General features: G+C 46.1%; 1 protein-coding gene across 1 annotated transcript in view; it reads left to right on the top strand.

Moving 5' to 3' along the window:
* The window catches only part of Ogdh (oxoglutarate dehydrogenase Nc73EF), a 91,490-nt gene extending 66,924 nt beyond the window's left edge, over nt 1–24,566 (top strand). Inside the window, exons 16-22 of the mRNA XM_089584167.1 lie at nt 2,780–2,958; nt 6,087–6,158; nt 11,257–11,382; nt 13,087–13,159; nt 16,878–17,041; nt 20,162–20,316; nt 22,147–24,566. Of these exons, the coding sequence (XP_089440293.1) occupies nt 2,780–2,958; nt 6,087–6,158; nt 11,257–11,382; nt 13,087–13,159; nt 16,878–17,041; nt 20,162–20,316; nt 22,147–22,243 (866 nt within the window). The 3' untranslated portion in view covers nt 22,244–24,566. The remainder of the gene's footprint in view (nt 1–2,779; nt 2,959–6,086; nt 6,159–11,256; nt 11,383–13,086; nt 13,160–16,877; nt 17,042–20,161; nt 20,317–22,146) is intronic.
* The last annotated feature ends 1,361 nt before the right edge of the window (nt 24,567–25,927 follow it).

The following is a 25,927-nucleotide window of genomic DNA, read 5'->3' as shown; positions in this document are numbered from 1 at the left end:
GACCTGGTGACATCATCACAACCTGCCCACCGGGTTGTGAGGAAAGTGTGCAGTGTGGCAGGTCGAAGTTAAATTAATGATTGGTTGTGAGAAGTTGCTCTGGAAATGCAACCTGGGATCCGCAAGCCTCACCCGGTGGCTGTGTTTGAGAAAGCTACCTGCCCAGGTTTGGGTCGCATCACTTAAAAGGGTTTAGACAGCTAATTTTGGTGGCATGTTTTCTTCTCTGCAGTGATGAGGAAGACACTACTCTGCTTGAATCGCCTTGTGGCATTCGCCTGCGACCGCTAAATACCGTATAAACGCATGTAAGGGCCGCACCCCGTTTTCCCGAAGGAAATCTTTTATAAAAAAAAAAAACCGTGTAAGGGCCGCACCCGAACTTTCCATGACCCAGGCAGGAATAGCCTTATAAATGCACGCGCCGTGGCCTCCGCAATCGGCTCCGGCTGTGGACAACAGTTCGCTCGATCGCGGAGTGCTTGATCGCGGAGGCCAAGCACGCGCACAAGAGCTTCCAAAAACCGTCCATGGATGGCGCCCGACGCCGCAGCCATCATCATCGGCAATTTTTTCTTCCCCCACGACTTCCCGTTATCTTTCCTTCCTCCATGCGTTATCTACATCGGCATCAGTATCGCCAGCTCCAGCCTTTTATGGCGTGTTAGCGCGTTCACCGTAGTTGTGGCTTTCGCGTGCTGCCGCCGGGTAATGCAGTTTTAGCACGATGGGCAAGCACCTTATCAGTTACACGGCTGGGAGTTAGCTCTCGAACGCGGCAAGCGTGCGGCGGCGGACAGGGAATTCGACGTGGCGGAGAAGTGCGTCCGATGATCGTGCAATCAAAAGGGTGCATTGAGAAACACAAGCTGCAAAAAGCGCGCTTTCCGAGGCGAGCCGTGCGAGTTTCCCGAACTGGAAGAAGAGCTGCTCTGCTATGTGATGGAAATGCGGAAAAAACGCTACGCGTTGACAGCGGACATGCTGCGCTGCTTCTTTTGGCATGAGCGTGCACCAGAGCACAGCTCTAGCTCAGAGTTGAAATACTCCTTGAGTGACGGCTGAACGTAGAATAAATGCCGCTCATTCCCTGATTGGTGTGTTTTTGCTTAAAAAAAAAAATTTTTTTTGTACGTCGCGTGTATGGGCCGCACCCCGAAAATTGGCCCCCGAATCTGGAAAAAAAAGAGCGGCCTTTACACGCATTTATACGGTAATTTTTAATCGAATTTCTTTCTCAGGCTGTTTCGGTTTCAACAGCCGAACAAGGTCTGTGACATCAAAGAGAGGTTATAGGTCACGTGAGGTGTTTAAAAACTGCAGTATCATCACTGCTTCATCGTTTTAATTCACTACAGTGCTGAAGCCACCCTTCCTCAAGAGCCGGAATGACAACGAATGTGGAAGCAGCGATTACCGTATGAACGCGTGTAAGGGCCGCACTTCTTTTTCCGAATTCGAGGGCCAATTTTCGGGGTGCAGCCCATACACGCGATGTGGCGCGAACAGAAAAATTTTTTTAAAGTAAAAACACGCCAATCAGGGAATGAGCGGCATTATTCTACGTTCATTCGTCTCTCACGGAGTATTTCAACTCTGAGCTGGAAATGTGCTCTGGTGCACGCTCATTCAAAGAAGCTGCGCAGCATGTCCGCTGTCAAAGCGCAGATTTTGTTCCACACTTCCATCACATAGCAGAGCAGCTCTTCCAGTTTGGGAAATTTTAACAGCTTGCCTCGGAAAACGCGCTTTTTGCAACTTGTGTTTCTCAATGCATCTTTTTGGTTGCACCATCATCAGATGCACTCCTCGGCTGCGTCAAATTTCCTGCCTGCCCCACGCTTGCCGCGTTCGAGAGCTAACTCCCAGCCATGCAGCTGTTAAGGTGCTTGCCCATTGGGCTAAAACTGCAATGCTTGGTGGCAGCACGTGAAAGCTGCAACCATCGCAACTACGGTGCACACGCTCACATGCCACAAAAGCAAAAGGCTGGAGCTGGTGGTACGGATGCCGATGTGGATAGCGGGAGAACGCGGCAAAGGAAAAATTTGATGATGATGAGACCGCGGTCTTGGGCGCCATCCATAGACGGCACTTGGAAACTCCTGTGTGTGTGCGCGGCCTCCGCGATCAAGCGCACCGTTGCTCGCAGTCGGAGCCGATTGCGGAGGCCACTCCTACTGGGTCATGGAAAGTTTGGGGTGCAGCCCTTACATGGATTTATTTTTTTTTTTTAGCATTTTGTTAGGGAAAACTGGGTGCAGCCCATACACGGGTGTGGCCCATACACGGGTGTGGCCCATACACGGGTGTGGCCCGTACACGCGTTTATACCGTATATTGCAGTTTTCCATGCCTCACGTGACCTCTAACCACACTTTGATGTCACAGTCCTCATTTAGCTGTTGAAACTGAAGCTAAAACAGCCTAAGAAATTCGATTATAAATTACTTAGCAGTCGTAGGAGAATATCACATGGTAATCCATGTATAATAATGGCTTGCGCCTCATTACAAAGAAGAAAACACGCACCCAAAAGTTGGGTGTTTACACTCCTTTAACTGCTGCACCACTGCGGCAGTAATGGTATGAGGACTCCCATTGATCTATGAATGTAAAGCAAAGAATGTCCAATTCTGCATGCATGGGCATGTAGGGATACCCTAGGTGAAGCCACACACCCAGAGGACCCCAGGCCGTTGAACGGAGCCGTTAACACTGTTGTGTCATGCCCTCAAAGCGGGGATCAAGTGAGGATCTGTGCCTCCTTCCCGTGCAGGCTTTGAGCTGGGATTCTCCATGACGAACCCCAATGCCCTGGTGATGTGGGAGGCCCAGTTTGGGGACTTCATGAACACGGCCCAGTGCGTCATTGACCAGTTCATCAGCAGTGGCCAGGCCAAGTGGGTGCGGCAGAGTGGCCTCGTCATGCTCCTGCCCCACGGCATGGAGGGCATGGTGAGCTCTCTCCTGCCACTGCGGCACCCCGGAGTGGTTTGAAATTGCAAAATGGAGAGGCTGCTGTGCCCACTCGACGCATTATTAATGTCCTAAGTGGAGACAGGGGCCTTTGCAACTTAAAGAGTGCGAAAAAAATCTACATATGGAATTTTTAAAATGTGCAGCCTGTTTTCCGCCTATCTATGAAGTTTTTGTTGGATCAAATTTTAGCTCACGAGCAATAATATATGTTGCTAAATGACTAAAGCGTGCTATGTTGGCCGGAGATATGCTAACAAATTATTTTGTACTCTCTAATTTCGGCCACTCGTTAACCATTCCTATTAGTTGTGAACTTCAGTGATGTGTAAAATGGCTAATGCTGGCTTAATGTGAAGAGTGCTTTTAACATAACAGTTCTTGTACTGTCTGCTATCTAGCCACACATTAACCCTTTGACCACTAAATTAATTCCCGAAAAATAGGGGTGTGCGAATATTCGATAATTTCGAATATTCGATCGAATAGCGCGGTATTCGATATTCGCTTCGAACCGAATTCTCGGTATTCGAAATTTCGAAGTATTCGTCTCGCGCGAATAGTGTTTCTGGGATGCTTGCCCGCTTGCTTTATGTGGTTTCAGTTCCGAGTATTTCCGCATAGATGGCTTTTTTTTTATCACGCTTTCAACGCTCGGGGGTCAGTCAATACATAAATCACAACCAGTTCGGGGTGCGAACCCAGCTACAAACGAAATAAAGGTGAGGGCGACGCGCGTCGCTACCACCGTGTCGAGGCAGACGCAAAGAAGGAAGAGCACAGCCATCAGTCGTCTAAGCTTCAAAACAAGAAACCTCAGTTTACTGTTGATGTTGTTGTTGCGACTGAGCGAAGGATGAAAAGGAAAGTGCACGGGCCTGCCGACTGGCTCTAGCCGAGCCACCACCGCTGCCACGTGCAGAAAGAGGAGAGTTCAAAGATAAGAGGAAAGAAAGAAAAGGAAAGAGAAGAAAAAAGACGCGCGTCACACAACGCAACGACTGCGGCGGCCGCGCTGAAAAAAGATAAGCACCGAAGCCGCGCCCGCTCCACCGCCCCTCGACGTCAGCTGGCGGTGACGTTAGCTCGCACGCCGCAAGTATTCGAACGCGGGCATCGCTTGGCCGCGTTCATCGCATCGCGCTAGTTGAGTCCGATGCAACTCGATTTTTTTTTACATTAGAGTTGCGGAAAAGATTACCAGATAAGACAGATGCGAAGATAAACGCGCAGCCCTACCGCGCTATCGCTTCATCCAGTCAGCTGACGAATCATGCGTACGGAACATAAGCGACCGTTCTCGGCAGCTTTCAAGCAAGCCATCATATTACCGACGGAGGCGCGAAAAATTCAGCGGCAGCGTCAACGGGAAGGGCGCCTTCAATTGTGCACCCGTGGAGGATTACTGCCGTTAACGCTCGGCATCGGGGAGGCTGCGGACGTAAAACGTGACTGCCGAACTTTAGTAGAACGAAATGATCGCATCCATCTACGACTGGCGTCTTCTCTTGCTATTGTGACTGCTTGCGCATTGATGGGAACGGAACGCCGCCGTAATCAGGGCATTGAGCCATCTTCGGTGGTGTGCCGAACTCCGTCGCCGCAAATCGGGCACTCCGGTACGTTGGAGGCTGAGAGCATTCTTGGAAGCGCGATGCTGAGTGCTGCTCGGAGGTACTACCGGGGACAATTTTGCCAGGACGCGCGAGCGGTGCGAATGACGTTTCGCTTGCGGCGCGAGTTTTGTACAGCTGTTTCCATTCTTGCTCGAGGGAATGCTAGTCTGGGAATGTAAAAATTGTTCTTTCAGTGAAAATTGTTCTTCACTCTAGGTGCTCTCTTAAAATTTTGAAGTGTGGTTTTAAATAAAGCCTCAGTGCAGTGTGTAATGGCATCGTGTGTTGGGAAAATAAATGGTTTTGGTAATGCCTACTGTCACTCAGCCTCCTTTTAGTGCCAGAAGTACTATTCGAACTATTCGCTTCGAAATTATTCGAAGAAAATCGCTATTCGCTTCGAATTCGCTTCGAATCAAAAAACCACTATTCGCACACCCCTACCGAAAAACATACCAAATCGGCAATTTTTTTTAAGCAGTCATAATTTTTTGCAAGTAATTCTGATTCTGAAAATGTATTACTTCATTGGTTTCTGATTAGAATTAACACAAAAATTTAAGAAAGAAAAAGCTGCTCTCAAGGATGGCTTTCCCTCAGTGCATGCCATAGTAATGGGTTACAACGTACACAAGTGTGCCATATTTCTTTGATCTGATACACTGTAACACAATGCATAGTGTGTAGATATTGCTTTGCCCTAACACAAACCAAATTTCATTGTTAGGAGTTAACGTGTACTACCCATTGCGTCACCGCTGTCGTCATCGCTGTTGCTCTCGGCATCATTTGAAGCTGTCTTCAGTTCGCAAGCGAAGTCAGAGTCACTTTCGGAAATAAATTCTAGATCATCAGCACCGCTGCTGTCAGAACTGCTCCAAGAAGTAGTTTTTTTTTTTTTTTTGTCGGGACATCCCCGCATCTGGAATTGATGTTTACTACTATTGTGAAATGACTGTTGTAAGGTCTAAAATGAAGCGCTTTGTTTTTTTTTTTTAATCGACAGCTATTGCTCTCTAGTGCTGAAGATTGGAGGCTGCGCAATTTATGCAAAGCCCAGCTATGTGTCACGGTATGAAAAAAAAAAAAGCAATTTCAAAACGCCAGACCGGTCTTCATTTAAAATTCTGTTCATTGTGCACTTTTAGGTATTTAAGTTCTGTGGGTTCAGATTTATGGAGGCGGACCATGTTGTGCACTTCTGTCGTAACATGAATAGAATGCATAATAAACCTTTTCAAGCCGCCGCAGTGGCTCAGTGGCTATGGTGCTCGGCTGCTGACCCAAAAGACGTGGGTTCGATCCCGGCCGCGGCGGCTAGAATTTCTTTGGAGGAGAAATTCTAGAGGCCCGTGTACTGTGCGTTGTCAGTGCACGTTAAGGAACCCCAGGTGGTCGAAATTTCCGGAGCCCTCCACTACGGCGTCTCTCATAGCCTTAGTCGCTTTGGGACGTTAAACCCCATAAACTAACTAAACTAAACCTTTGCAGGGTCCGGAGCACTCCAGTGGCAGGCCTGAACGTTTCCTCCAGCTCTGCAGTGAAGAGTCCGATGTTTTTCCTGTAAGTAGTGCTTAACTTGTTGGCAGCTGTGGTTTTATGGCTTAGTTCTTCATCAACAGTGGGCGTAGGAGCGCTCTCGCAAGGCATTGTTGTGATGCAGCCTAAGGTCAAGTGTTGTGTCACAGTTGCACTGTCCGAGTTATGCAACGCCTGCCCGATGCAGGCTTCGCAGTAGGAGACCAGCATATTTTTCTTTGCACATACCGTATTTATTCGAATCTAGGCCGATAGTTTTTTCAAAAAAACGAGATGTAGAACTCTTATGTCGGCTTAGATTCGAGGATTTCGTTTCGAGGTTTCGTATTCGTAAAATACAAATAAATGTAGCACGCAGGTGGCGCCCCCACAAAACACCAACGAAAGACAGCACTGTAGCCATTGCTATCCGTAGCCATTGCTATCCGTAGCCGTTGCTATCCGTAGCCGATACTGATCAAAGCACACATGAGCACTGGCTGCCATTTTGGCCTTGTTCTGTTCTCGTGCGGTGGCGTGAGCACATTCGCAGTAGTGAAGTTTTTGTGCGTGGTTTTTATCACCAACACCATGGCACCAAACAGGCGGTGCCATTATGGTGCCGCCTTCAAGCGGAAAGTTATACCCGCTGCAGAGCAGTCGTCAAATCTTCAAGCCGGGCGGGACTTCGGCGGCTGATCCCGGGCTGGCGTTGCATATGTCTCCTCGCCCAAACGCCAGCCCGGGATCAGCCTGAGCGGGTTCCTGGCAATAAATGTCGTTTGCGTGCTGTACCTCTTGTTCGCAGTTGTTTTTTCGGCCGGCCTATAATCGAGGTAGTTTTTTTTTTTTCTGTGGCCTTCAACTTTCGGGTCTCGGCTTAGAATCGTGGCCGGCCTAGATTCGAGTAAATACGGCATGTTGGACCCTTTGTTTCAGGACAAAACCCTGTTCCACCTTATTCTTCCAACCTTGACAGATTTCTCAAAAATCGGGTTAAACGCGATTTCTGCCCATAAATGCCCCTTCAGAGGACATCGGCGGTTTTCACGACCTCCAGTATTGTGGCACTATGACAGATCGCACTGCTTCTAAAATTTCATGATGACCCTGCACTTTTTTATCGATAGTGGCAACCTCGTGTGAGCCGAACGGTTTTTTTTTTTTCTCAGGAGTGTGAAAGAAATGAATGAGGGACAAGGTAACAATCACTCTCTCATTAGAAAAAAGCCTGCCTGAGAGTGGAGCGGTAAGTGGTTGACGCACACTTTGGAAAGAATTTAAAGTTCATGACATCGACAGTGAAGACTTTTGCACAGTGTGCGAATGATGAAACCAGAAGGTCTGGTAAGCCACGACCCAGCAGTTGTCATTTTGTAATGCTCCTTCGCAGAAAATAAGCTAGAAAAGCTTGCCATTCACGTGCTGTTTTAGTTTCAAAAGCTGCGCCATTTTGCCCTTTTCCGTAAGCATCAATTTATTATCTACATGCTACTTTTTATATATATATATATATATATATATATATATATATATATATATATATACACATGGTCTTTTCTGAAAGTAGTAGGACTCATTTTTTTAAACAAAATTTATTCAAGAGAATAGTACAAACGATTACAATTTTTCAAGGTAGCACCCTTCCGCACCTACACGCTGCTGCCAATGAGTTTCACAGTTTTCGTACGACTCCAGGAACGCCTGGACCAGAATGCTGTTTAGCTCCCTCGTCACGGCCTGTTGAACCACCTGTACCGATCCGTGATGTTCCCCCTCGAGCGTCGATTTTATTCTCGGGAATAGAAAAAAGTCTGGCGGGGCCAAGTCGAGGCTGTAGGGGGGCTGAGGCATCGTTGCCGCCTTGTGCTGGGCAAAAAATCGGGATCCTCATTCACATGATGAAGAAGATCCTACCGGTTGGCCTTTTCCTCCTCTGACAACACTCCCGGCACCAACTTCGCACACGCTTTCCTCATAGATAAGCTTTCTGTGACGATCTCAAAAACTTGGCTTTGAGGAATGCTCAAGTCATCAGCAATCATTCTGATGCTCATTCTACGATCATTGTTAAGTAAATGTTTCACTCGCTACACATTTTCGTTGGCCTTGCTGGTCGAAGGGCGTCTGAAGCGGTCGTCTTCCTCCACTCTCTCCTTCCCTTCTCGGAACAGCTTGTGCCACTCAAAAAAACACCTGATCTACCCATGGAAGCGTCACTGTAGGCCTCCTTAATCCTGTCGTGAGTCTCTTTGCCCGTTTTACCACGATTTACTCAAAATTTGATCGAGTATCGCTGATCCAGTAAACGCTCGAAGATTCTGCGTGACGAGACGTTTCGGCAGGGGTTCACAGTACAAGCGACCTCCTCTCTTCAATGGCCGAGAGCCTATTGCCCATTTTCCCCAGCATTCCCAATATCCCCCTTCAACGATCCTGCATGCGCAGACAGCCTCTCGTCCGCCCGTTCGCCCAGGAAAAAACCAGTCCTACTACTTTCAGAACAGACCCTGTACAGTAAAAGCTCGTTAATTCGAACTTCACGGGACCGGGAAAAACGTTCGAATTATCCGATGTTCGAATTATCGAATGGCCGCGAAAAAACCGACAAGAACCATTTGCATTACGGTGTATGTAGGGTATTTACTCGCGTAACGAACCCACTTACATAATGAACCCACCCACCCCCGATTTTTGCCTAAGAATCTGAAAAAAAAAAAAGCGTCAGTCGTTAACGCTTCCCTCCGTTCGGCACCCTCACGGCCCACAACGCATTTCTTGGCGGCGCGCCAAGATGCTGCGCAGAGCTCCAGCAAGGGGGAAGCGAACTTTGGCAGAGTGCCAGCCTCGTTTTCAGCACCGGCACGCCCCCCCCCCCCCCCCCCCCCCCCCCCCCAACGCATTTCTTGGCGGCGCGCCAAGATGCTACGCAGCGATAACATCACTTTTGACGTTAGCTCCAGCAAGGGGGAAGCGAACTTTGGCAGAGTGCCAGCGCTTGTGCCGGGGTGGGGGGGTCTCGTTCGCGGCTGAGCGCGTGCTTCCGTTGGCGATCGACCGATGGGTGGAAGCATGGACGACACTCGCAAAGAAAAAAAAAGTTTTTCGCTCGTAATTTGTAGCGCCCGTCCGAAGTCATAGCCTTCATGGGCGTTGGCTGGGACCGCGCTGACAGTGCTTATCCGTATTTTCGAATTAACAGGGCTCGAATTTACCAGCATTTAGTTGCGAGTTCCGGAGGTTGCGCGGAAAAGAGGGTAGGCAGCCGCCAGCGCGGTCGCCAACCCCCTTCCCTCCTCGGTGCCGCCGGCCACCGCGCCAGTGATGGCGCCATTTAAGCTTTACCCACTCTTCCAAGGTTTTATCTAGTTCCATCTTCTGTCCCCGTTTAGGACATACGCAGCCTCTAACTATGCGGAGGAGGTGCTTTTTTTTTTCTTTTTTTGGTCACATGCTGTGTGCCAAGCCGCCCAGACGCGGTGGCGCGTAGTTCGAATTATCCGTAACGGAACCGACTCGCTTTCGAATTAATGGGCTTTTTTATACACAGATCTCTATGGAGCTTGGCCGGACCAAGTAGTGTAGTTCGAATTATCCGAAAATTCGAATTATCGAGTTTTGAATTAACGAGCTTTCACTGTATATATATATAGATAATTGTGAGAACAGTGAGGTCACCTTTTTCTGTGCACCGTCTTCTCGGAGCTTGTGTTCTGTTTGCTTGTAAGCAGTGGACGGAAGGTGTGCAGTGATGTAAGGCCGCTATGACACAATTTTTTTTTGTCCAATTCCATTCTGTTCTTACCATCCGTCCGTCTGTCTGACTGATTCCATCAACGGCTGCGCTGTTAAAGTGTAAAAAGAATCAGAAACAAAATTCAAATGAAATCATTACATCACCCTCCCCAATTCTCCATGGATAACAGGGCACTGTGTATCATCATATTCACATGCCGTAATAAGACCCGCATTTTTACTGAGGCAGTCAAGCTCAAATTTCTTCGGCCTCTGAAACACCTTCTGAAGAGAGTACATAAGCTCGTTCAATCTCTACATTGTATTGTCATGAACGCCTGAGCCAAGTAATGCACTTCGACACACACCAGAAAACCCACAGTTGTGCGCAAAAGTTTGTGAGCCTTTTTCGGCAACCTTTTGCCTACTCTCGCTCTCCTCCGTTTCACACTCTTGCGTATCTAAGAGATGGCTATTGGTTAGATTCTTTCAGACGTCGCATGGGTGCCGTGGCCGCAGCCAGTCAGTTGCGTTGCTTCAGCAGGTCGAGAGCGCTGTCGTTCCAGTGTGCAGATAGTGACGAGAGGATTGGGAAAAGTGCAAAGATGCTAGAATTAGAACTTTGACTACTGATAACTAAAAAAAATCCGTTCTGAAGGATATTCGTGAAGTGATGTCCTTTAAAGGAGTGTAGACACCTAATTTTGGTGGCATGTTTTCTTCTCTATAATGATGCAGAAGACACTATACTATGCATGAATCACCATGTGGCATTCGGCTACGGCCACTAAATAATTTATAATCAAATTTTTCTGTCATGGTGTTTCTGTTTAAGCGGCTGAACGATGGTTGTGACGTCAAAGAGAGGTTATAGGTCACGTGAATCATGGAAAAACTGCAATATAATAGCTGCTTCATTGTTTTAATTCACTGCATTGCTGAAGCCAGCCTTCCTCAAGAGCCGGAATGACAACGTATGTAGAAGCACCGATTGTATTGCAGTTTTTCATGCATCACGTGACCTGTAACCTCTCTTAGACATCACAGCCATCGTTCGGCTGTTGAAACCAAAACTGAAACTGCACACCGGTCATAGGAGGATACCACGTGGTAATCGTGTATAATAATGCCTTATGCCTCATTACAAAGAAGAAAGCATGCACCTAAAAGTTAGGCGTCTGTACTCCTTTAACTTCCCAGAGATGCCTATGGCAAGCCTATGAAAATATCCGTACATCTGTGGAAAAATATTGTCGTCTTTTTTTGAGTTTCGAGGTATGTTGGTTGGTGGCAGCCTTCAGCATGAAAGGTGGCGTGGCATGAGCTACTGGCTTGGATGCGCCTTTGCAGAGCTTTGGGTCGAATGAAAGCGGCCTCTCATCATGGTGACTCTGTCTTCCGTTAACAGAACATCGACGAGGACTTCCCCATGCGCCAGCTCAACGACATCAACATGATCGTCGCCAACTGCACTACGCCTGCCAACTACTTCCATGTGCTCCGGAGGCAGATTGCACTGCCTTTCAGGAAACCGGTACGTTGCACGCGTCACTGCATCATGATGCCAGTCCCTATTCTGATTGAATTTTTGCATATTGGGAGAGGGCGGCAACCTGGTTGAATGGATTCCCAGTGGCACAACCACCAGCATAGTTAAAGGTGCACTGAAGAGGATTCTGACCAACGCGTGGAGTGCCTTTCACCCAGTCCCGTGGTGGCTTGCCGCTCTGCCATCGGCGGAGTAATACGTAGTAGTCCGTAGTAGCAAATAGTCCGCGCGTATTTTTATTTCTTCAGGCTTATTTTGGGGCTATATTATCTGCGACTGAACCTATTTATTCATGGAAACCTAAAAAACAAAATAAAGCGAAAGCAAAGCCTCCACGGGACTGGGTGAAAGGCGCTCCACGCGTTGGTCGACTCCGCCCACCGTACTAGGCAGAATTTTAAAAAAAAAAGGCGGGAGCCAGACGTTAATTCAATTTAATTGGGGAAATCGGCCACACAGGGCAATAAGTCACTGTTTCTAAGAATGCTAGGAACGTGTAGATCAAGTTCCCGCGGCAAAAAGACAAGTTCAGAATCCTCTTCAGTGCACCTTTAAGCATTGAACTGAAGGGTGAGCTCCGCGCTTCCCTGCACGACAGCCCCAGTGTTTGGCCTTGCCTCCAGATGGAGGAAATTGGGATTTTTGATGGCTTCGCGTTCCAAAAACTTCTGTAGGTACAGGGGTGATAAAAAAAAAAAATTCAGACAGCGCAGCGCAGTAAAGAATGACTCTAGCATTTTTTTTTCTCACCACCCGGGTACAGGCAGGATGAAAAGAAATGCAAACAGTGGAGCTCGTCGATGCCACGCTGTTCGCATGTCTTTTTATCTCTGCAGTACTTGTGCACATAACTGGTACCTGGATTTGGCGTTTGACACAAATAAAAGTAAATTGAAACGGGAACTTGAGAAAGCATTACGAGGCAGCATACCATCAGCCTGGACATAAAGACCACAAGGGAAAAGTAGGCCTAGGTGGTATTATTAAACTGAACGGAGATGACTAGTGCAACTCAGTGTTGATTCCACCTATTCACCCTAGCTTTTTTCCACTGCTGCATTGTTTACTCTTAAATTTTCCACTTAGCATTGACAGAGTTCCCATGTGTCATGACCTGTGATAATGTCGTAGTGTAGGGATTGTTCATTCAAGCTTTTGCGAAGTGGCCATCAGATACAACCATTACACCAGCTGCACTTATTGGGAAGTGCGGAGAAATGCTCTCAGTATATTAAAGTGTTAGGACTGCATTGTTGCTGGTTAATAATTCAGTGCAGTGTCTATTGGAATGGCCAGAGCTTGGCTTTGTGCATTCAACTCTGTGCGTTTTGGTTTCCGGGGTTAGGAAGTTGTTTGCTTGTAATATTCTTCACTTCAGAATCTGTTCTTCTGCAGGCAGTGTAGTGAGAATCTTTTGTCAATCGCTGACCTGATACTTCTCATCTTTTCCTTTCGTTAAAGAATTTGCCATTGTGTAATTTTGACTGTGGCTACATGAGTGCCTACTCTTGTTCATGTCTTGTCTACTCCCTCATTTTAAAATAGTGCTCTAGATTTTGAGCTGATTCAGGGTGTGTATCTCAAACCAGGCCAGCTACTTTTCAGCCAATAAATATCGCTGAGGTGGCAGGTTCCACTGCTAGACATGACTTTTTTTTTTGTCGGTCTCTTGTTTTTTGCCCTTGGCAGCTTATCCTGATGACACCCAAGTCACTGCTGCGACATCCAGAGGCCAAGTCCCACTTCAGTGAAATGACCGAAGGTGAGTGCCCTCAACTCCTCGCACAGTACAGGTGAATGGGGCTCATTTTATTTTATTTAGGGGGGGGCAAAAAAATGGTCAGAATCTAGTATTTCAGATGCCATTTTGGTATGTCCGTTCTGAGAAAAGTGAACTGTGCTTAGCCTTAGTGCTGCAGTAAACATCAGCCCCTGCATATTATTTTGTGGTCATGGTTCCAGCAACTTCCCTAGTTCTCTTGTGTTTCTTGTGTGTGCATATGTTATAATAGTAGCAGCAGAACACCAGGTTCATATTCATCTGGCCAAGTTTTTCAGTGTGCCATAGCCATACGCAATCTTCCAAGATTTGATGAGTAATAGATAACTGCATGTTAGTTTGGGTGCAGGGCACTGAACGTTGATACACCCTGCTTGCACCCATTGTGTACTTGCCAGTGACAGATAGCAAAATTGGAAAGCAACTCGTGATAATGGAAGTTGGGATTGTAGTTCCATTCAGTGTAAACAATCAGTTTTTTTGTGTGGCCCACTGTGTTTTCAGTGCATTCAACTCTTTATAAGGCTCAAGCTCTGTGCGTGTTCCACATGCATGCAAATGTTGAAATTGCACTCGGGATATCTCTGGGAATTCAGTGACATCACTTTCAAGCTGTTTCGACCACTGGTTTTGTAGAAAAAAAAAGGGGTTACTCAGTTGAACCAGTGACTTTGTAAAAAAGGTCTCAAATGTGGTATGCATCCGTACTTCTATCTTTCAGGCGTATAAGAAAACATGCATTAAAATTGAAAATTGTTTCAAGAAGTATTATGAGGCAGTTGACTATCAAAAGCTCAGCAATTTTAAAACAAAAATTTTTTTTTCCCCGTTGAGATGGGTGTTGTCAAACTGTACACTTACGCTGGTAAAAATACTACACAGAGTGGCAAGGCGGCCTATTAGTGAAAGACAAAAACGCTCTGAATGCTTTGTTTATAGTTCGGTATATTGAGCATGCAAAGATATTGTGCATGAGTGCACCGTTTTTCATTTGCCAGCACTTGAAGCAAGTGGGAGACATATGTGCCACTGCCCTACAAAGTTTTATTTGAATGTCACCTTTGTTTAAGTCGCTCTTTTTGCTTGTCCTTGCTAGGAGGTACTGTTGGGCTCAAAATTTTACGGAATGCGTGTTCTCGAAGAAAAAAAAGTCATTGTTGCACTGCTTGGTGACCCAGCCTCCTGGTAATGTTTCCAGAGTGTCAAACCGAAACCGAAACCGAACTTGAACCCGAAACCGGAACTGAACCTGTGTTTTTTGCCCAGAACCGGAACCAAATCGAACTCATTTGTTTTTCACTGTTTGGAACCAAACTGAAACTCGGACGATTCAGAGGAGCCATTCCGAACCAGTTCGGGACAGGCTTCAGCCCAAGTTTATGTACAACACATAACTTTTTCTTTTTTCTTTTTTTTTTTTTCATGTTCATGCAAAATAAGAGGTTTTACCGCACAGGTTTAGCCACCGAGGGCTGTGCTAGGAAGCCTGAAATTAGCACCAAATCTGTTAACTGAAATGAAAGAAAAGAGAGAAGAAAGAATGACGTCTACAAGACAAACAACACAATTCCGTAACGCGAATTAGTTAATTCTCAAACATTTTAACGCGAATTAGTTAATTCTCAAACATTTTACACCACACCGATGAGAAACCTTCAGTTTATTAGTCTCAACCATTCGATGACGTACTGAAAATTTCAGCTGAATTTTTGAAACGGGTCGAACTTAAAAGCACTGTGTGTGATTAGCTGCCCTTTCTCTGCGACATATACCACCTGTATATGGAGCATAAATGCAGCAATCCAGCCCTATTGTGGAACATTTACTTTTGAAAGCATTAATCGTCTGACAGCAGTCATGAGTAAAAGGTGTATAAATTGGGGCAGTTTTTTACAGAATTGGAGATTCTTTGGTGCATAGCAACAGAAATGAGCGCAGAATTGGCTGGGTTGGGACAGTAGTAGTGGTAGTAAACAGAAAAAAAAAAATGAATGCAGTTTACTTCGCAAGCATTTTGTAGGCCTGTTTTTCGTTTAGTGCTCTTTCTCTGAGCTTGTGTTGAATCGCGTTGTTTGCACGCTCCACGTCTTATAATGAACCTGAAGCAACTGCCACATTTACCACCTTTATTTTCAGACTCACTGCACTGCAGATTACCCACTCATCTCCTTCGACTTTCCCTACAGTTTTAAGAAGGACAACCGTAAACAGAGTACACAAGTCTGCAATGTCAGCATTGCAGTGGCATTGCGTCCACAGTGACAGTGGTCCTCCTTCGCAAGCTGTCTCTAAGGATGCAAACTCTGGGTTGCCCGACAGGGTGGATGTCGACAGGTGCCATGCTTAACCGCTGGCAAAGCTTGAGAAATTCAGTTTTTCATCCGCAAAGGGGGGCTTCACTTCCTGGAAACGTGGCAGGGCTTAGACAACATGGTGGCTGTCGTGGAGCCAGCTGTGACAACCACCGCTGAACTTTTGAAAGACCTCATGGAAGGCGATTCCTTTGAAACTTAGAAGTGTCTTTGCATCCTTACGCTGGCATGAAAATGCGAAGAAGCTCTTGTTCAGATGCCATCAGTTCTGTATCTGTCTATCTATAGATCATCGATAGTGCGTCTTGTTTTAATGTTGATGCGCTGTAATTCTTTCCCTAAGTTCCTAAGAAAGGCAATGGCATTACCAGATAGAATGTTACCATTGTTTTCCACCATTACTTGCATCCCCAGGTATTCCCACTTCAGCAGGCCTGAATCTGAAGTTGTAAGCATGCGATTAATAGCAGCGGCTAGAATGCTTCACCCTTCCTGATTTGTATTTTGTAGCTTTTCCACTGTAGTACTATGATCGCTCTGTGCAGTTGGTATTGATAGAGAAATAACTTTATTGGAGCTTGGATATTTTCTAGCGCCATTACATATTTCTCTTCCAAGCCCCGATTACGCAGTGCTCGCGTGATTACTGATGTTCCCATCCAATCAAATACTTTTAGGCTTGAAATGCTTTCAGCTGCCATTCCTAGCTAACTAAGGCGAGCATCATCCGGGAACCCTGGTGAACCTGAAGCAGGACATGAAGAACTTACCCGGAACATTCTAAAACGTTTCTCCTGAACGGTATTCATCAGAAAAAAATTGCCAATTGCTTACGCTGTAGTGCGTAAGGGCTAAACTCAGTGAAAGCTGTCATTGTGCTGTGCTGCTGCCTCTTTTGATAACGGCTAAGACCCGTACGTACTGTGGGTGTTCACAACTATCGCAACAGGCTCATGGTCATGTTGGCATAAATATGATATGAAATTCCATCACCACACCGAGAGGTGCTCTGCTAAGCATTGACATGCAAAAATGATTCTCCGCACAGTTCCATTGGTTCACGGATTAAAGAGGACAGTGCGTGCTGTGTTTATTTTGCGGACTCTTTGTCAGGATTAGTTTTCTAGGGCTCACTTGTATCAAGAAGCCACTTTACGCACACCTCTCCTTAGTGTCAGTGTGGGCCGTGGTCTTGGCCACAGGAACAGAGACACATGGAAGGCTGTGCAGAATAGATCAGTGCAGGAGTACCTTGAAGGCAGCTAGATCCTGCAAAAACTGGTTCCACTGCTGTACTGTTAGCATTGTCTACTGATGAACACGCATGTCAGTCTTTGGGGAGCACAGGTGCATGATGGGGCCCTCTTTTCTTTCTTTTTTCCCCCCAGGTACATCATTCCTGCGGCTGATCCCCGACAATGGTCCGGCCAAGGACAATGCCTCAGCTGTGCGCCGCCACCTCCTGTGCTCGGGCAAGGTGTTCTATGACCTCACCAAGGAGCGGAGGGCACGCAACCTGGACTCTGAGGTGGCCATCACCCGCGTCGAACAGGTAGCCTGCTCTGTTTGATTTCATCCCTTTGTGCCTTGGAAATCTTCAGTATGCAGAAGCAACAGGGCAGCCATACTTCATCTCACAAGTCATTGGCATCACTGGGAAAGGTGGAGCTCTCTTGTCCAATCAGAGCCAAGAAACACAACAGATAGTCCCTCAATTATTTTAGCAGGGTTGTGACTGTTTTTCAAACGCTTATTCCACTAATTGAAAAGGCAGTTCGGAATGGTGTTTTGAATCTACAGTGAGCATTTCTTTCTCTGGTTAAATTAACAGAGAAAGTCTGCATGAGCACGGCAGAAGCTTGCTGCAACATGGTGCGCTGCCATTCGTAAACAAGGCTTCCGCTGAGTCGTTTTATTATCTTGCATGCAGCAACTGGACATTGTTGCTGCTTCTTTCCCAGGGATGGAGCCACCTGTCGTGGGGTTCAGGGTGCAGAGGAACACTTTTTACAGCACATGGCGTTCTGGTTGGCTCAGATCACCGCAGCCTTCACAGTGCTGAGAATGACTTGTGAGATAGAGTATAGTGCAATCTCACTATATTAATGAATGAATCCTGTAACACGTTTCGATCTTCTACTGCTCGCATTAGGTCATGGTCCAGCGTTGATTTGTAGCAACATTAGTTTCATGCTTGGGAGACTTATCCTGGTATGCATCACTTTTTCTTTGTTACTTTGCACAGAAACCATGTGGGACATGTGCAAATCTTTGCAGTGGTGCTGTGTGGTTTATTTTTTGCAAATCAAAATCTGATCTACCATAATTGTCCAATTCTAACATGCTCCCAATTCTAATGCCGACCCAGTTTCATGTTTCTGAAGATGGATGCTTAATAAAACACGTTGTGGGACTAGTTGTGCAGCATTGCTTCGAGAAGAGTAATCGAACGCTCAATTGCTCTTCTAGGAGGAAGTAAAAATGGAAAAAGCACACTTTGCACACAAGCCTGAAGCAGTGTTCTTCCATGCTGCTCCTTTTCACTGGCTTGACAGTTCTTCTCTGCTGTCAGCACACAGTTTCCAGTCAGTCAAACCTCGTTATAGCGAACACAGATATTAGAAATTATTGTCTATATCGAACTGTTTATACAAATATTTTTAACAAATGCATACATTTCTTGCTTTATATATTGAATGCGGTTTGTCATAAAACTGATATATCAAACTGCCGAGCACCAAGCTGTGCCCACTCAGAAAGCAGGCGATAGGCTTTGCCTTACTACACGGATGGCTGGTGGTGGTGCGGCAAGCATTCGCGCCACGGTTCACGCTTTATCTCGCGTTTGCCAGCAGCGTCACAGAAGATATAGCGGCGAGAACAGTTTGTAGTCAGGCAATTAGCACCTGTTTTTGTCTTTTGCGCACCCATCGATAGTGCCTTGGAACCAGCTATACGGTCGGTTCTTGTAAATTTCGAGCAGCCATCCTCAGGTCATGAAACATGATCGAAACATTCCTGTCTGCTCCTTCGTTTCAGTGTCTCTTAGCTTCCTTGATATGTTGAACAGTAGTAATATAGAAATGGTTAACACCTTTAAGGTTCTCGCAGTGACTTTTTCAGAATGGTTGACTTGGGATGACCATATAAATCACATACTGTTCAAGCTTTCAAGTGTCGTAGGAGTGACCCACATCAACACATACTTTTTGTTGTTTAAGGCGAAGTTTCTTATGTACTCCTCTCTATTTTTGTCACATTGGAACTACTGTCGTTTGATGTGGGGTGCTACTACCTTCACGGATTTACAAAAAATACACATTTAAAAGAACGTAATAAGGAACGTAGCAAACTGTTTGTACTGTGAATCCTCTCCTCCTATTTTCTGTAAATATGGCATTGTTAGCATACAAAACATGGACATATGCTGCTTGTTCGCAACTTTTAAAACAAGAATAAGAAATAATACAAATTTCTTTGCTGAACTACCCTTTTTAAGTTAAAAAGTGTTGTTATAATACCTGTAAAGTTACTGGAGTGTTAAATAATTGTGTGAAATGTGATATCTAGCTCGACATGATAGCTAAAGCCAGTTTGCATAATTTTTTTGTTAGCCAGTCTTTTGACTAGCTTTTTCATTCTGCTGAGATGTATTGATCTTTCCATTTTTTTTTCTCTACTTTGTTAATTTTCACAAAATTTTTGCAAGCTGCTGTATCACTTGTTTTCCTGATTTCAGGAACCTTACTGTGATCCCTGTTTATGTAAACTTGCTTTTGGCTGAGCATGCATTTTCTTGTTTCTTGTCTTTTTTTTTCTTTTTGTTCCGTCTGCCTTTGCAATTCATTTGTTAACGTTGTAAGGGAGGAAGGAGCTAGTCAAGCTTTTTTGTGCCCCCTTCCCTCGTTAACTGGATCAAAACTAAAGGTGTTATTATTATTGATATTATTATTAACGAGGGTGATGACAAGCAAGATCATCATCAGCCTGACTACGCCCACTGCAGGGCAAAGGCCTCTCCCACATCTCTCGAATTAACTTTGTCCTGCGTCAGTTGCGGCCACCGTATTCCCACAAATTTCTTAATCTAATTCGCCCACCTAACTTTCTGCCACCCCCTGCTAAGCTTGCCTTCTCTTGGAACCCACTCCGTTACCCTTAAGGACCAGCGCTTATCTTGCCCTCGCATTACATGTCCTGCCCAAGCCCATTTCTTCCTCTTGATTTCGACTAGGATGTCATTAACCCGTGTTTGTTCCCTCACCCACTCTGCCCGCTTCCGGTCTCTTAATGTTACACCTATCATTTTCCTTTCCATAGCTCGCAGCATTCTCCTCAGTTAATTCTGTTTTTATGGCTCTGTTTTATGAGGAAGTGTTTCTTTCTAATTTAAACTCTATATTTGTGTTCAAGCTGCTCAAAAGTATTCACTTCACAACCAGTTTTTGTTCTTCATATTTGCTTTGCAACTGAAAATTGGCTGTTGGCACGCCCCTATACCCCAATATGCATATTTGACACTCTTCCAGGTATCCGAATAAAGGTGGCATTTCGTGCTAAGAAAATGGTGAAAAGAAGTGTGGGCTGAGGACGGCACTCTTTGCCTGCCACAGTCAGTGTGCGACTCGTTGTCCTCCGCATAGAAAATGGCAGCTGGGTTTGGTTTGCGCAGCTCTGCCCGTTCCCATTCGACCTGGTGAAGCAGGAGATTGACCGGTACCCGAACGCCGAGATCGTCTGGGTCCAGGAGGAGCACAAGAACCAGGGCTTCTGGTCGTTTGTCCAGCCCCGAATGCAGACTGCGGTCGCCCACCAGAGGCCCATCCTGTGAGTGGCCTCCTTCCTGGGCTGCACTGCAGTGGGTCCCACTACGTCGGCTGCGCATGTGCACGTCTTGATCATGCATTACAGTGCATCAGGTTTTGGTTGTGCGCAGGGGAAGCTTCTCCCTGCTCCGCCCTTGGAGCAACTTGAGACTGATAAGTGTGGAAATGATGTTAATGACATGACTGCTGGCGCTTGTCATTTTGTACGCCATCTAAGCCCATGTTTGAGAGGAACCTGGGGCGAGAGCCCCAGGTTCATCTGAGGAGCTTCTCTGACATCCGCTGCAGTTAGCGTTTTGGCCTTCCCGAAAAAGGAGGCTGCCCCAGCAGCAGCAGATGCAGCTGCTTCTCAATATTTTTAACGTTTTAATGTGTGTGTGTGTGTGTGTGTGTGTGTGTGTGTGTGTGTGTGTGTGTGTGTGTGTGTGTGTGTGTGCGTGTGCGTGCGTGCGTGCGTGCGCGCGCGCGCATACATATGCACACATGCATTTTGCTCTTCCGCAGGAAGCCATAGTGGAATAATGCTTTAACCCCAGGTGATTCATAACGGCACACTTTCATTAATTTTGCCTCCCCCCCCCCCCCTTCATGGGCCATAACCGCTGGGTTTACATTTGTATGGACTGCATTTTTTTTATTATTTAAACCTAGTTAGCTGTTGTGGTGTTTCAGTGGTTATGATGCTCTGCTGCTGACTTGAAAGATGTGGGTTCGATCCCAGCCACAGCAGTTGCATTTCGATGGAGGTGTGAAATGCTAGAGGTCCATGTACTGGGTGATATCAGAGCATATTAAAGAACCCCAGGTGGTCAAAATTATCCTGAGCCCACTGCTACAGCATTCATCATAGCCTGAGTTACTTTGGGGCATTAAATTCGATAAAGCCATAAAATCTTTCTGTTGAAGGTTAACACAACACTAAGCTCTCAACTATCCCGGCTGCGGCGGTTGAATTTCTTTGGAGGAGTAATTCTAGAGGCCCGTGTGCTGTGCGATGTCAGTGCATGTTAAAGAACCCCAGGTGGTCGAAATTTCCGGAGCCCTCCACTATGGCGTCTCCATAGCCTTAGTCGCTTTGAGACGTTAAACCCCATAAACCAAAACCAAAACCTAACCTCTGAACTGCCTATTAATATGTTGTTAATGCAAAGAAGTGGAGATTTACTAGCACAGAACACATTAGCATACCCTGCGATCTTTAATGTAATGTTCAGAAGATTTGAAGATTTCACGGCAGGTGCAAAAATCGCACCCTGGTGACAAGAGATCAAGCTGCGTAAAAACTCAAACTTTTGTGACTAATCTATTTATATGAGGCAGTGCGGCATGCTCGTCGTGCCTTCGCAAGAGCTTTGATATAGGCGCTCACATCCATCAATTACACGTGATCGATACTGTATGGGCGTAATTGGGGAAGAGTTGATGTTTAGTAAGGGTGCCATCAGAGAGTACTGTAAGCTCTGCATGTTTACGTGCAAAAAGGCGAATGGAACTTGAATGGTTGCGTTTGTCACGAGGCTAATTTTTGTGAGCCCATTCAACAGGATCAGCCTTTCCTAATTGCTGTTTGTAGTGCGCTAACATTGTTGCTTCATTTGTGGTTGTTCACTAGGGAACGGGCTACGAGGCACACAGCGGTTATTTCCTTTTCTTTCTTTTTTTTTTTTTGTCTTGAAGAAATGTTGTCGTCTGTGAATGGTGTTTCACAGTCCTTTGGGGAAGCAGTTGGGAAAAGGCGGAGCTAGTTTTTGCAACCTCCTGTGAAAGGAACTCAGAAATGAGCGTCCCTGACGCTGCCACTCCTAACGGATGGGCCGCTCTTTTCTTGCAGCTATGTGGGCCGGGCAGTGTCTCCTTCGACAGCGACGGGCAGCAAGCACACACACAAGAAGGAGTCGGAGAGGCTGCTCAACGAAAGCTTTGCCTGAGCGTGATGTTGGAAGAGGATGGGGAGGAGAGGGAGGGGAACCCTTTATGTATATTTAAAATTCGAGGCAAGGCGGAAGTGGAGGATGGGAGCTGCCGTCATTTTGCCTGCTTCTGTCCTAACCAAGATGTGCTTCTTGTGAGCTGAGAGACATGTGCCATCACATGTTCTGTGGACGCGACACCGGCAGCCTTGTGGTGATGCCGTGAGTCTGCCGGGGGTCTTGTTGAGATGTGTGTATGGCACGTTGTGTGAGGCAGATCTGATAGTCACCGCACAGCAGGGTAAACTGTCCTCCTATTTGGGCAGCCTTGCTGTTACCTTGAGACGCTTGTAAGCAGTAGAGCAAAGGAAAGGGAAACAAGGGGCACTGTGTAATGACTGTGTTCACAGCGGTGTGCTTTTGACTGTGCGCTAGAGCCTGCCCAATGTCACGCAGCTCCTGCTGTGCAAGGGCGTACGTCAAATACCGATTTCATGTCGCACTTGTACGAGAGGTGTGTTCAGGTTTTAGTGCACACACCAAAGACAAGGTGTGTGCAGGATTTTTGTTTTACATGCATATATAAGAAACGGTCGTGTACCCCTCCACATGACGTGTCTTAGCTTCCTCTCGCTGGGTTGCATACGTTTGCTCTGATGTGCTTCAACTCGTTGCTCTGTTGTTGTGTGGTGCTGAGCGTATGGCCTATAGCATTTTCCTTTATTTTTTTTCTCCACCAAAGGTGCGGTTAGGGAGGATGAAGAAATATGTTGTGCAGAATACATCTTCCCAGTTTTTGTTGCGCTGGCCGGATTTCGGAACACTTGTAGTTGGATCCAAAAAAAAAAAACTTAATTTGCAGTGGCTCACAGCAGTTGAGAAAAAATTTTTCTTTAGTCATTGAGCGGCGCTGTTTGAACAGGCGTGCAGGATAAGGGCGCAAGGCATGAGCATTATGCAGCCGTTGTTTCTCTTGCAGTGTTTAGGGATGGCTTTGCACAGGCGAAGAAGTCGGGGCCACTGGCACCCACACGAGGTAAAGTTGTTCAGCGCTGCTCTCGCATTTTCGCAAGTGTTAGGCCAGTGAGTAGAGCTGTGCCTCCTTTGTATTTTTATCTCGCTAGCTAGGGTGTAGATTTGAGGAGGAAAAACGGGGGGAAAAGGGAGCAGGCACAGCCAGCCATTATTTAACTGCAACTACGTTTTTTTTTATTATATGTGGCAAAGTTGCTTATGCTGTCATGAGAGAGCTCCTTTGTCGGAAATATGTCAGTGATCAGTGCAGTGAAAATTCTGAAGTAGTTTTTAACTAACAAACTTTTTAAATAATTGAAGTGCACCACCCAACAGTTCACACGTTCTCTATCACTGCACTGCACCTGGGGCATGAGTGCTTAGTTGTTGACAAGCAGGTTTTCATCATCCCCGATGACTGTATTTCTGTCTCGCGCCAGGTTATTTCGTTCTTGACATCACTGTGTGTGATATCTCACTTCTCAATGTTCCATGCAAAAAAAGAAAATGTGCGTTGTAGGTGACTGGCAATCACTACAGCCTTGGTTTCATGGTTTGTTGAATGTTTGCAATGTTTCCACCATAATGGTCCACCAGAATGTTTGAATGTTTCCACCAGTATGGTCCCATCACAGAATAGGAAGTGTGATGACATTGCCAAGAGTGGAAATTTTAGTTTGTTTTAATTCTGAAAAAAAAGCAAAGATTGACTACAGTGGTTTTTTCCTTGAGGCACTTTCAGATTTTAACACCTGCCTTGAAAAGGAATTTTAATTGCACTGGTCCTCACAAGCTGGCCGTGCCTTGTTTGCAGTCCTTAAGCAGCAGCAGCAGTTCTCTAAACGTAGGTGCATAGAAAATCCTGTGCACCATTGAGTAGCATTGGAGTCGCCATGGCTACAGTCTGAGCAAAGGACTTTCATTTGTATTCAGCAGTGGCGGGGTCCACGTTGAGTGTGGCATTGGCTGAAGTGTTTCTTTGTTGGCTTTCCTGTTTTATTTCTTGCTGACACATGCATTGTTATTTAAGCTGTTCATTCCTTTCGTTTTGTATTAGCTTCTCTGTCTCTTCCTGCTTTTTTTCCAGCCTAAGTTGCAAGTGTTAAGTCTCTGCTTCTTTTTCCCATTGATTTTAGCTGCTTTTAAGACATGCAGGGGATTTTCTTGTGGCAACTGCCCTGTTCCACTTGTAAAGTGTGCCTTACGGCCTCTTTGGCTGAGTCTGGCACATTTAGGAGCATTTTCAAAGCAAGAAAGTGTGCGCTTGCAGTTCAAGCATTGAGTTTATTGTGTTTCTGCAATAAAGTTATTTCCTAGCGATTTCAAACTGAGCATGTTCTTGTGAAAGTGCGACGCACTTTGTCAAGTGCACTTGAGAAGAAAGAAGCTCTGGAATCCCATTCAAATGGCATTTAAAGCAAGCACAAAACTGTCCTGCAGTAGTATGTTTATCACAGCCCAGGACAAAATAATTCATAAGAGTTAACTGGTGGGCTAGTTGGTTTTGAGCTGTTGTATCAATCTCATGTAGCGCAAGACACACACCGTCCTGTGTGTTCCTTTCTTTTGTCTGGTGTGTGTTTTGCGCTATATGAGATGAATATGACACAATAATTTTGGCTCTGAAGCATGGTTTGGTACACAAGTGGCAACCACAATGTTTAAGAGGCTTTTTAAAGGTGATCCTCTGAAGCCCTTCAACATCACCAAGCCAAACTGGTCTGTATGCAACAGAATGGTGGGTGTAACTGTCACCTGTCTGACTGGAGCCAGCTAAATGGATTCTAGCATGACGAGTGCCGCCTAAGGTCTCCTATCTTTCTACAATCACAACTATGTTTACCAGAACTGTTAGCAGCATGGTTGAGGCCACTGCAGAACAAAGGGCCCTCCTAGTAGTTCCAAATATGGCTTGGTCAAATCCACCTGTGCCTAAGTGAAGCCTTTGACTGTCATCTTTTCCGTAGTTAGAAGTCCATCTGGTGTCCGCTCTGTGCATTGCATGTTCTGTCAAAGTCCCTAATATTTTGAGTCTCTAATAATTTAATATTAGGGACCTTCTGGAAACATCGGCTTTCCTTTGTCTCCTTTGACTTACTCTCTTGGTGAATGTTTGGCTAGCGTTCTCAGCTACTGAGCTGGAGGACCCGGGTTCAGTCCCATCCACGGCGGCTGCATTTTGATGGAGGCGAAATGCTAAAAGGTGCTTGTGTGCTGTGCAATGTTGGTGGTCATTAAAGAACCCCAGGTGGTCTGAATTAGTACTTAAATAAGTAGGAAACGAAAAAGGCTCACTGACAGAAGAACCGGGAATTGACAATGTTTAGCAAACCTGGGAAAGTCGAAAAAGGAATACCAGCTCCAATCACTGTCAGTCAGGGAAACTGACATTTTCCAGCTAGCCTCGCACAACCCCAAGCTGAGGTCGGTCCGAATGCAGCGACACGTGTGAGTATATGCTGCCGTTTGTCAGCACATCTATCCCCACATGCATTCTGAATTGCGACATACTCTTCTCCTTGCCATGCCTGCATTATCGAATAAATTGGTCCTGGCTATGGCTGTCGATGCACTTTTGAAAGTGGGGCGAGTTGTGTAGCTACTCCCAGTTTTCCTTCCTTGTACTGAACACACTGTTCTCCCCTCCTCGCCATGCTCACATCCTGGGTGATGATGATAAACATGATG

The sequence above is a fragment of the Amblyomma mixtum genome, chromosome 3, assembly GCF_055824585.1.
Source record: "Amblyomma mixtum isolate Tamu chromosome 3, ASM5582458v1, whole genome shotgun sequence".
Taxonomy (NCBI): Eukaryota; Metazoa; Arthropoda; class Arachnida; order Ixodida; family Ixodidae; genus Amblyomma; species Amblyomma mixtum.
The sequence above is the reverse complement of the archived record's forward strand: the minus strand, read 5'-3'. Positions and strand labels throughout refer to the sequence as shown.